At 43.0% G+C, this 12,029-nt stretch overlaps 1 protein-coding gene across 5 annotated transcripts in view; it reads left to right on the top strand.

The window, feature by feature from the left end:
- TDRD3 (tudor domain containing 3) overlaps window positions 1-12,029 on the top strand; it is a 66,595-nt gene that overhangs the window by 14,945 nt on the left and 39,621 nt on the right. For all 5 annotated transcript variants that reach the window (XM_081858096.1, XM_081858097.1, XM_081858098.1 and 2 more), the window contains 4 exons: window positions 3,993-4,153; window positions 8,407-8,548; window positions 10,258-10,329; window positions 11,302-11,451. In XM_081858096.1, coding sequence (XP_081714222.1) covers window positions 3,993-4,153; window positions 8,407-8,548; window positions 10,258-10,329; window positions 11,302-11,451 — 525 coding nt within the window. The remainder of the gene's footprint in view (window positions 1-3,992; window positions 4,154-8,406; window positions 8,549-10,257; window positions 10,330-11,301; window positions 11,452-12,029) is intronic.

Raw genomic sequence — 12,029 nt, 5'->3', positions numbered from 1 at the left:
CAGTCTTGGTCTTCTCTGCAAATATCTTTAATATCTGTTTGGTTGTACAAATCAAAATTAGGGATCTTTTTAATATATTGTTATGCTGACGGTGAGTCTAGATCTTCTCTTGTCTTTTTAGTGCTGGGTGTTTAAGCGAATTTTTTCAGAAACCTTAGCTCTGTACAGTGGTACCTCGGGTTAAGTACTTAATTCATCCCGGAGGTCTGTTCTTAACCTGAAACTGTTCTTAACCTGAAGCACCACTTTAGCTAATGGGGCCTCCTGCTGCCACCGCACTGCCGGAGCCCGATTTCTGTTCTCATCCTGAAGCACTATTTCTGGGTTAGCGGAGTCTGCAACCTGAAGCGTATGTAACCCGAGGTACCACTGTAATTAAATGTATATGTTTAATGGGTGTAACCATCAGGTGAGAAGCTGAAAAAACAGGGTGCCAAAGTATAAGCTGCACTTTTGTGGGTCAGATGGCCTCTAAATGGACCCATTTGTTAGAGGAGGGAGATAAATTGTGCTTAGACAAGGAAACATTTGGTAAATTCAACAAGGAGGTTTTAGGATTGGGACAGACATAATTTTGCAGATTCTTCTGTACAAACAGCCTGTAGATACTGGACTGCTTCACATTTTAAACTAAACAATGATTTAGTGCTATGTACACAAGCCTAGAATGAGCGTGAGGAAAGGCCAATGTCCCCCAGCTCTCCAGTGCAACCAGGAGAATAGCTTCTTAGGAGCCAGAATAAAATTCAGCCACCCCACTTGCTGTACTTAATAGTTGAATTTAGCAGCACAGAAGTTCCCGCCACAACTGTTTGGCAATTGTTTCTGAAGGTTAAAGAAGGTTTTCTAGTGGGTGGGTGTTTTTTGCCAACTCTATTGTGTCCTGTATATCTCTGGCTTTGGTGTCATTTCACCTCAGCGGCCAGTGGAATCTGTGCATGCATAGGCCCCACTGTCTTCAACTTAACTACTTTCCTGGGAGTAAGCCCCATTGCATTCAGTAGGGCTTGCTTGTGAGCAGACACACTTTTGCTTGCACTGCTTATTGAAAAACACCCTCCCCATCATTCTCACATAGTACCCAACCTCCCATTTCAGCATACGGCAGTCAGCTAAATCTTCTCCCCCCCCCCCCAGCCCTCATCCCATCAATCTCCCTTTTTATCAAAGGGAGGGAGGGAGGCCAAACAAGCAAAAAGATAGTCTCCTGATACTGAAATTTTAATCAAATCATGATATCGCTTTTTGTTTTATATAAAAAAATGACCTTCTAATATATTGCAGATCTTGTGCATGGTATTCAGAAAACACAATATTGGAAAAACCAGGAAGCTAGTGCTTCTTCCTGTGCTAACTCTGCCTCAGTCAACTGTTCCCTGCCAGCAGGCTGCTGCAAAAATCGCCACCTCTTTGAGAATGGGTTAGCTCTCCCCAGTGGCGGAGGATGCCGTTCGGGCACATGGGGCTGGGCAAGGGCCTCCGGAGTCTGCCTGCCTCCTCCCACTCAGCCGCCCTACAGCTGGGGGGAGGCAGCGGGCGGACTGCTGGGGCAGTGCGGAGCCTGAGCACGCCCAAGCCACCATGTCTCTCCCAGGAGAGAGGCGTGGCTCGGGCGCGCTTCAGGCCCCGCGGTGAGTGCCGCCCGGCATTTTGTCACCCCCCTCAATGGTGACACACAGGGCGGCCCACACCCACCGCACCCCCCTTCCTCCACCCTGGTTCTCCTTGCCATCCCTACTAATAGCTACAATAAAGGTAAAGGTAAAGGTACACCTGCCCGTACGGGCCAGTCTTGACAGACTCTAGGGTTGTGCGCCCATCTCACTCTAGAGGCCGGGAGCCAGCGCTGTCCGCAGACACTTCCGGGTCACGTGGCCAGCGTGACGAAGCTGCTCTGGCGAGCCAGCGCAGTACATGGAACGGCGTTTACCTTCCCGCTATAAAGCGGTACCTATTTATCTACTTGCACTTAGGGGTGCTTTCGAACTGCTGGGTGGGCAGGAGCTGGGACCGAACGACGGGAGCTCACCCCGCCACGGGGATTCGAACCGCCGACCATGCGATCGTCAAGTCCTAGGCACTGAGGTTTTACCCACAGCGCCACCCGCGTCCCTGGAATAGCTACAATAGTCTGCTGCAAAAATTCCTGCCTTTTTCAGTTAGCTCTCCCAGTCATCACTACAAATAGCTACAAAAACTGGTTACAGGCTGAGCAAAAATGGCTGCAATCGCAGCACAGTCTCCTCTGCCTCCTGATTGATTTTCACTTCCAGATTGCTTGCTTCCTTGCTCCAGTGATGCTGAGTCTCTCTGTGGCACAACACTTACAGGGAACTACTCTGTGATGTTGCTGCTGCTGCTCGCTCTCTGTCCCGTTCTCTTTGTTAACTCTTTCCCTTCGAAATTGCTTGCTTCCTTGCTCCATCTCTCTCTCTCTCTCTCTGTGTGTCTCTTTCCCCTCCCTTGTTGGTGCTGGAGCCCTTTGTTAGCTGTGTATAGAACCCCCCCCCCCCCCCGCTTGACTTTCAACTTGCTTCAGAATAAAGGGGGGGAGCCCCTGTGTTGTTGTGTGCACCTTTCTTTTGGGGCAGAAGCAGCCCACAGGTTTCTTATTAACCCAGCCTATGCAGCCAGCCCCATGTTAACTCTGTGAAAAAAAGCACTCTGCTCTGCCTTTTGAACCTTTCCCCCCATCTGCATCTGTGTCTCTCCCCCTCATTATGCTCCCCCCCCCCATTTTCTCTTCCAATCCCATACCCTACCCTAGAACTCTTCCCAATTCTCTCCTGGCCCCTTTGGTTTCTCACACATTTGTTATTAACAACAAATTAATACATTGATATTAAATGTGAAGTTTGGGTGCATAGTTAGAAAAGAATGAAAGTGAGCCTACTGCAACCATTATAGGTCTAGCCTCTGTGCGACCCAAGGTTCCAGCTGCATTTCTTGGAGGCTCCTGAGGCTGTCAGACAGGATGCCATAAAGAAGATGACAGACTTGCATGGGACTCTGCTGCTTATACAGAGCCAAATACTCACCATGCTCCATAGAAAAGGGGTTGGCAAAAAATGTTTATTTCAAGTGGAGGACCAAAGAGCTAAAATAACTATATGGCTATGCCAACAGTGGACATTGATGAATGCCCTTTGATATGGTGAACGACACACGAGGCATCCTTCCCAATATTGATGGTGCATGCAAAGAAGTTTTGGGCTATCCCAGGAACAAGTGTGCCTTCTGAAAGTGTGTTCAGCATATGTTCTTCAGAGACAAATGGCATCTCTATTGCCAGAGAATGCTGAAATGCAAATTTTCCTTGCAAAAATTTTCATTTAATCATTTTTTGTTCTGTAAAATTTTATCCATTCTTTCTAGTTTGGCCTGGTTTAGAAAATAACATTACCCATCAATCAGATAACTGGTTTGTGGGATGAATAAGACTCAATGGATATCTAAAAGTGTGACACTGAATTGGTGTTTTGCTTGTTTAGTAATGTAATTAAAATTTTAGTAAACATACTCTCACCTTACTTTTGATATATGCTACTGATTACTTCCACAGCTTTAATTTTAGAGAAAATGTGCTGATTTAAACATTATTGGTACAGTACCACTATAACATAGCAGTTGTAACAATATGTTAAAGGTAATTAAAAAATTATCAGTTTTAGAATTAGACTCATAAGTGGTAGCAGTTGTCAAGACATTACCACGTTCACCTCTACATAACTCCAGCCTTATTTCAGATATCGTGATATATTGAAATATTGCAGTGTTTAGCTGCTGATATATCGCAATGTTGAAAACCAGATATCGCCCAACCCTAGTGTCCATAGAAATGATGGCAGTGCTCTGGCAACAATAATAATGAAGTATAATTAAAAATGTTTTTTTTTTTTAGGTAACCTAATACCTACCAGAACCATTTCCTATAGTAGTTACACAAAATAGAACAAAGCTAATTATAATAATTCTGCCATTGGTCTTCACAGCTAGAAGGTCCATGTGTTCTACAAATCCAAAAAGTACGCAATATAGCTGCACCAAAGGATAATGAAGAATCTCAGGCTGCTCCAAGAATGCTGCGTTTGCAGATGACTGATGGACACACAAGCTGCACTGCAATAGAATATAATTATATGTCCAAAATAAGGTAAACAATACTTATTTTGCTTCATATTGACTGAAAGGACATTACATTTTAGAACTCTCAAAGGCATTTCAATATATAGAATATGTCTGAGTTTACAATATCTTTTGAAGGAGAAAAAGTTTGTTCCAGAAGTGAAGAAATAATAATCCTATACGAAGAAATCCTCCATATCTCTTTCTGTTTGTGGTTTATGCCTCCAAGAATAAATTCACTTCTAATCTCTCATAGTGGTCCTTGGTTTACAAAAGCTGAAAACACAGAAGTACACTGTAAAAGTAAAACATTTATAAGAAATGAATTGAATAGAAAACTTTAGGGTGTTACGTATTATACACAGCTATAGTTAAAGCTGTCCTTCAGATTCTTTGGGCAATTGTGTGCCTATATGATACCCATTCAAGTAATCAGCTAGAGTTTAACATAGGGTGATAACAGCTGAAAGGCCATCTGGACAGCTGATCAGTTGTGTACATAAAATGAGTGGAATTTCATTACTAAAAATGTTAATGAATTGCATAATAGGTATACTGGATTAGACTACATATGAATTAGTGACTTGATGAGAAGCCATGTGCAAAGCTCGTTGGCTTTACACGTATGGTAAACCATAAAGAGATTGCAGAGCAGTTTGTGCACTAAGAAATTACTTGGTGAGCAAAATCAAGAATATTTTAACTTTATACAAAAGCCTTTCTCCCTGTGGGTAGGAGCCAACTTCTAGGGGCTAAGGGTACTTCCCCAAATAAAATATTTGAGGGTGCTGGGGCCCTCAAAGTTGATGTACATTGCCATTCAAATAGTGTGCAGGCACTGCATCGGGGGGGGGGGAACTTACCTGCCCCCCATATTTTATACAAGTTGGCACCCCTGCCAGCACCAATTTAAAACTGCCCTTCAACATTCCTGAAGCTTCTCTAACAGAAAGCTGCCACCCCCATGCACATTCATAGCTACACTACATAGGGTTGTGCAAGGTTGCACCCAGCTACATTTACCCTAGTGCTAGTTTGTGATTAATCATAAGACTTGTTGTCTTTACACAACTTCTCCCCACAGCTTTAGAGGCCACAGTACAACTGGAACACTGCCTCCGTATTAGATATTTTGTCCTTTTCCATGTTGGTCAAGGAGGTATACTCCTATTTTATCGTGTATTATCTACACAGTTGCCTTAAATCTTGCAACAAGACAGCACTGGAGGTAGTGTGGTGGCCAGGATTAGGTATTTGGTTTCATAGTTGTATGTATCTGTCAGAGCTGCCCAAGGTCCCAGCTCACAAAGGACCAACGCCAGTTCTTGTTATATACAAAAGTCTTTATTGAAGTTCAGTTTCGATTTCAAAGCCGCGGCGCGCAGCTCTACGTCTCAACTCTAGACCGCTGAAGCTCCGTCTGAATCTCCTCCCCCCAGACACCAGTTTAAGACTCTAGCCTTGCTCCACCTCTTCCTTTGCTCTTTCCTCCTCTGGGTCCGCCTGTCCGCTGGGGTCTTGCCCTTTCTAGACTCTTCTGACGCTGAGTCCCCTGAGTCTTCCCCCTGCCTCCGGCGGGCTTTAGGACCTGGTTCCCAATCCGGGTTTTCTGCTGTCCCACGCGCCTGTACATTTGAACTTGGCGCGCGCGCCCAGCCGGCAACCTTCCTTCTGACCGTTTCACTGCTCCTGCCACTGCTTCCCCCCTCGGGGGGGGGGTAGCTGGACCTGACTTCCCCTCCGTTCCCTCACTCTCCGATGGAGGCGTGGCCAGCCCTGACTCATCTTCTCTCCCTACTGGAGGAGACGCTGGCCCTGATTCATGGGACTCTTCCCCCCCACTCCGCTCTGGTGGGGGAACTGGTCCTGATCTCCCGCTGCTGCTTTGGGAGTCCCCGCTAGCCCCTTGCTTCTGGTGTGTCCCCCCTGGGACCCCCCCTTGCCCTGGCCATCGGCGCCCCCCTCTGGGAATCTTCTGAATCGCTGGAGAAGCTCATGGAATCTCTCGGGCCACTGTCATACTCCCCTACGCTGCCCTCAGATTCTTCCCCTTCGCTCTCCGTTTCCTCTCTCCCCTGTGTCTCTGCTCCTGAACCCCTGACAGTATCCTTTAGATCTACTTTAGTATAAACCATTCAAGAACCACTGTGGCTTCACTTAAACTGCCCATATTTCTTCCCAGAGCTCATGTGCCCGTTTTCTCATTATCTGTAGATTAAAGCCTGTTAGGCATCCAAAAATAAGTGTGAAGCTGTACTCCAGTACCAAAAGATCGGTCCAGCTTTGCAAGATCCTACAGGACAAACCTTCAATTTTATATTTGAATATATTGTATGCTATTTAATTAAATAGTTTCAAAGACAACGTTTTTGTTTCTGAAAATTTGAAATGATGGTTTTGTCATCTTAGTTCTTTAAAAGAAACATGTTTCTTTCTGGAAAAAGTTGTCCTTTAAATAAAGCCTAAGTGAAGAATAAAGTTTATTTGCTCCCGTACTTGTCAAAATATTTTTTCAAAGCAGTTTCTAGAAAGAAAACAAAATAGAGTGACAATAAAAGCACAGCTTAAAATAGCTCAGCATTTTTTTAAAAAGAAGATTTTACATAAGCAAAAATCGGCTACAAAATATCTTTAAAACGTTTTCAGCATCTGTCCAAAAAGGGGGTGGGGGGCTTCTCTAGTTTCTTCAAGTGGAGAATTCTGTGATTGCAGTGCCAGTGATCAAAATTTTACTAATGACTGGCTGGAGTTTAGATTCTCAGATGCTGATCTTGGGCAGTCCTTAAGGTAACCTGGTTCTAGAATGCTTAAACATTTTGAGGATTAATAGAACACTTTAAACTGAGCCTGGAAACAAACAATGCATTACTGCAACATGCTCTGACCACCCTTGTACCATTTGCAGTTTTTGAACAAGAACAAAATGGCAGCTCTGCAGAAGGAGCCTGCTGACTTTACTTCAGCACTCTTTTTCTTAAGGATGGAAGTTGTCACATATTATGTTAGTTAATAAACTATGATTATAGTATTCATGGAGATCTGGAAGTAATTCACATCACCTCAACTGTCTTAATAGAGCTGTTGGCAAAGGGCAGGACTGAGCAATATCTAGACCAGGCATAGGCAAACTCCAGCCCTCCAGATGTTTGTGACTACAATTCCCATCATCCCTAGCTAACAGGACCAGTGGTCAGGGATGATGGGAATTGTAGTCCCTGACATCTGGAGGGCCAGAGTTTGCCTATCCCTGATCTAGACCACCAGCCCATCTGATAAGATGCTAGACTAGGAATATGGAAGACCAAACTCCACAGTTGGGCTCCTTCCTTCATCTGTGGCCAGCACAGAATGCAAGACGGTCTGTATGGACCCAACATTATAATGAAGATGGCGAAAGTAGAATGAACATCTTTTTTCATTCAGTAATGCTTGACAAGGATTTGGAATTTCTCATGACACTTTGTACTAGAGATGTCTTGATGCTGTTGGTGGATTACAGATTTGTGATGGGTCTCTATCTCCTTTCTGTGCTGCTTGGCCAATGTCTGAAGCCCTTTGCTTCATTGGGAGGGCTGCATGCTTTGGATCCTCAAGGTCCCATAACAAGGCTGTGAATTCTCACATGCTACTTGTAAAGGTGTCTCAGTCATGAGATGCCCCATATTCAGATATCTGAATCTCATATCTCCTTTGTGCGCTGTTCCATTTCCAGGAACAGGGTTTGTTCTCACCTAAGTATCCCTAGTCAGAGCTCAGTTTCTGAAGTGATTGACAGCTGATTTTCTTAATATATTCTGTCAATTTGACAGATGAGTGAACAGTTGAAAACTACCATTGTAATGATTGATGTTCTATAGATGCTGCAGCATTGAAAATGTGTTTTTTGTTTACCTATTTTGCCACTGAACATTGGAGGCACTTGGAAAAAAATGTACAGTAAAACACGTTTTCTGTGAGTGCTTCCAGAAGCAATATGGAGATGGATTCTTACTATGCTTCCTGCAGAAGGTGATAGTGCTGGGCCATGTGTTTTCTCATGACTACATCTTCAAATGCAGATAACTTCAAGTGCAGTGAGTCCTTTCTAGTGGTACCTTAATAAGTCACATAGCTATTTAGCATTAAAACAGAATGCACTGTAGTTTCACACTACCAAATTCTTTAATATGCATCACATAATAAATAACTTAGAACTGATTCAGTGTAATGGTGATTCACAACAAAATACTGAAATAATACTTTCGTCAATACTTGTGGAGTTCCTCTTGTTCTTGTGTTTAGTCTGAACACTCCTCCTGGAACGAAAATTAAACTGCTGGGAATTGTGGAAGTGAAAAATGGCATCCTCCTTCTGGATGACAGCAACACAGTGATTCTTGGCGGTGAAGTGGACCATCTTGTAGAAAAGTGGGAGTTGCAAAGGGTGAGGTAACATGCTTTTCCCTACCTTAAGCTGAATAATAATAATAATAAATAATAATAATTTTATTATTATTTATACCCCATCCATCTAGCTGGGTTTCCCCCAGCCACTCTGGGCAGCTTTCAGCATATCTAAAAACAAAATAAAAATATCAAGCATTAAAAACCTCCTGATACAGGGCTGCTTTCAGATGTCTTCTAAAAGTTGTGTAATTCTTCATCTCCTTGACATCTGAAGGGAGGGTGTTCCCCAGGGAAGATGCCACTACTGAAAAGGCCCTCTGCCTGGTTCCCTCTAACTTCGCTTCCTCCAGTGAGGGAACCAGCAGAAGACCCTCAGAGAAGGACCTCAGTGTCTGGGCTGAACGATGGGGGTGACGCTCCTTCAGGTATATTAGTTAAACTTCAAATTATTTATTAGGTATATGAAAATGAAGGCATTGTGATTGTGTTACAAAGCACATTTAATTAAGTCACATTATAATGTGCATTAAAAATGTTTTTATGGAAAGGTCAGCATTTAAGTTGGAGATGGGGAATCTTAGGCTTGGGGGCTATACCTGGCCTCTGGGGCTCCCCAAGACCACCCCCCCCCCCAGACCACAGCCTTCACCAGTCCTGCTCCACACTCTCCTCAAGTTATTTTCCTCCTGGAATGTGTCCTTGTGCTGATGCCTCTTGCTGGCCTGGATGGAGAGCTGCATGGTGTCTATGGGGCAGAATGTGGGAGGGTACAGAGGAAAGTAGAGCATCCATTGCTCTATCCATGTTTGCCTCTGGTCCTAAACTGCTGTCAGGTTGCTCACGAGGGGATTCTCCATCCCTGATTTAAACCCAGAAAAATTAGCATTTTGTTAGCATTCTGAGGTGTCAGAGAAAAATGGGCTGGCAAAAGTTCCACGTTGGAGGTGGGCCATTTCTGTACCAGCCTTCTATCCAGTGTCAGTGTGGTACTGTAAATGTAATAAAGCTCTCTGATTTCCCTGCTGAGGCTTTCTACTTTTTGCCTCTTCACTTTATGGGAAAACCTGTCTCCTTCCTGAGGCACTTCAGAAAGAACTTCGCAAACACTCCTTGTACATCTCTTGAATAGTGGTTTTTGTCTGATTATATTATTTATTGCAATAATGTATAACCTGCTTTTCATGATGTAAATCTTTCCAAGGCAGCTTGCAGAGTAACGAAACTATTAATAAAACTGCATTCACACTATTAAAATATTAAGCAGGATCCTTCCCAGAAGGCAGGTGTGGTAAAAGATCTTGGGGTGTGGGAGGGCATAGTCTCTCTGGAGCAGCCTCTAAGGTGGTCTTTTTCTTGCCTAATAAATTGATCTCTAGCTCTGGTTGAAGACACAGTGTGTAAAACACGAAGTTCTGTGGTTTGTGTAGCATGTTTCCACCCTACATTTCTTTGAATCCATAGAACTTCCTATTCCTCAGTAAAAAGACTTCATATGTATTTCTTTCTAGACGCACAAGCTTAATGCCCAATTCAAACTGGGTACCGGTAGTTGATTTGCTTGTTTAGAAAGTTTGCATTCTCTCTTTGTCTCCTTCAAGCTTTCCTGTGCCTTCACACTCTTCTCATGACACCGGTGCTTCTAGTAAGGTTGATCAGTAAGTTAGTAGATACAGGGCATGACGGGTAGAATGTCATACCTCTTGCTGTGGCAATACCAGTTAATGATAATGTTGCTTAATTTCACAGAGCTTATCGAAACACAACAGAAGTAACATAGGAACAGAAGGTGGACCTCCTCCCTTTGTGCCTTTTGGGCAGGTATGATGTGCTTTTAAAATAGGTTTAAACTTTGAAACAGAAGCGACTCTGTTGTATCTTAGAATATTTCTTATGATTATTTCTTATTATTTATTGAATATATATACCGCCCCATACCCAGAGGCTTTATTTAAAAAAAGCTACATATAGGACTTTTTATTTCAATACTTTGGCATTGTGTTCTTTAGAGTCTAGTGTTTAACAGGATATGGTGCAGGAAAAAGATATTTAAGCATTAATTTACAAATTGATATAACTGTAAGAAACTAGTTTGAACATAATGCTTTTCTACATGTTTGAGAACTTTCAAGCAGCGGCCAAGTGCTTTCCCAGTCCATTCTTTCAAGTGCCACAAGGAACATCAGCTACGTGATACTTTCTATTTAGCAGTTAAATGTTTGGTTAGATATCTTTTTCATTTTAAGTTTTGCCCCTGCTTTGTACTTAGCTGTGTGTACATGGGCCATCAGTATTGGTTTGTTTTTAGAGTGCGTGCACGCGCGCGCGCACACACACACACACCAGTTTCTTGTGCACGTACCTATGTCAATGAGACTATATTCTAAAAGCTGCTTGATCTGTGGGGGGGAAAGTTTCAGTTTCCGCTATTTGGTACCAACCGGTTGTCTAGAAATGGAGCATTCTTCATCCAGTAGAGAGGATTCTTTAATCAAAGCGAGACCTGAGTGGGGCTGGACTGGGAGGCTTCCTCTGGGGCCTCTTGTCCACTTCCTGCACAGTCCCAAAAGATCTTTAAGGGAGAGGAAGAGACGGGATCATGCTGGGCTGCTTGAGTAACACAATTGCTCTCTTATAATTTATCTGTCTTTATTTCCTGTGTAGTAGAGACTGGGAAGTTCAGATCACAACTAGAATCTGGCATGTGGCTGTATTGTGATTTGATTCTATTATATTAAAAATGAAATACATGGTAGATGGAGCTGCTTTTTAAATATGCTTTTACATTTCCAGAAGTGTGTATCTCAGCTTCAAGTGGACAGCAGGGAGCTGGATCGGAGAAAAACTCTGCAAGTGACAAGCACAGCGAAACCTGCCGGGGACAATGATGAGTTTGAAAAACAGCGAACAGCTGCTATTGCAGAAGTAGCAAAAAGCAAAGAGGTTAGAAAGAGGGTCTGCAGTATATTATTATTATTATTATTATTATTATTATTATTATTATTATCATTATCATTATCATTATCATTATCATTAACAATAAATTTGTAATTTGTGGAGGTACTATAATGTCTGTGCGTTCTCTTCTTGGTATTGTATGGAGAAATGAATATGAAGGTATTTGCTGTGTTCCCACAAAATAAATTATCCAGCGAGGAGAAAGGGGGTTCTAAAGGAGTTTGGCATGGAGTACTGCTGAAGAGAAAATCACCCAATCAGTTTGGAAGCATGCATTGTTCTATATTCATTGATTATAGTTATTTAAGCTAATTAGAAAACTTGAGTACAGTGATACCTCAGGTTAAGAACTTAATTCATTCTGGAGGTCCATTCTTAACCTGAAACTGTTCTTAACCTGAGGTACCACTTTAGCTAATGGAGCCACCCGCTGCTGCCACGCGATTTGTGTTCTCATCCTGAAGCAAAGTTCTTAACCCGAGGTACTATTTCTGGGTTAGTAGAGTCTGTAACCCAATGCATCTGTAACCTGACGTGTCTGTAACCCGAAGTACCACTGTATG

Source organism: Podarcis erhardii (genome assembly GCF_964252035.2).
Source record: "Podarcis erhardii genome assembly, chromosome: 4".
NCBI lineage: Eukaryota > Metazoa > Chordata > Lepidosauria > Squamata > Lacertidae > Podarcis > Podarcis erhardii.
Note: the sequence above shows the minus strand (reverse complement) of the source record. Positions and strands in the feature narration are given on the sequence as shown.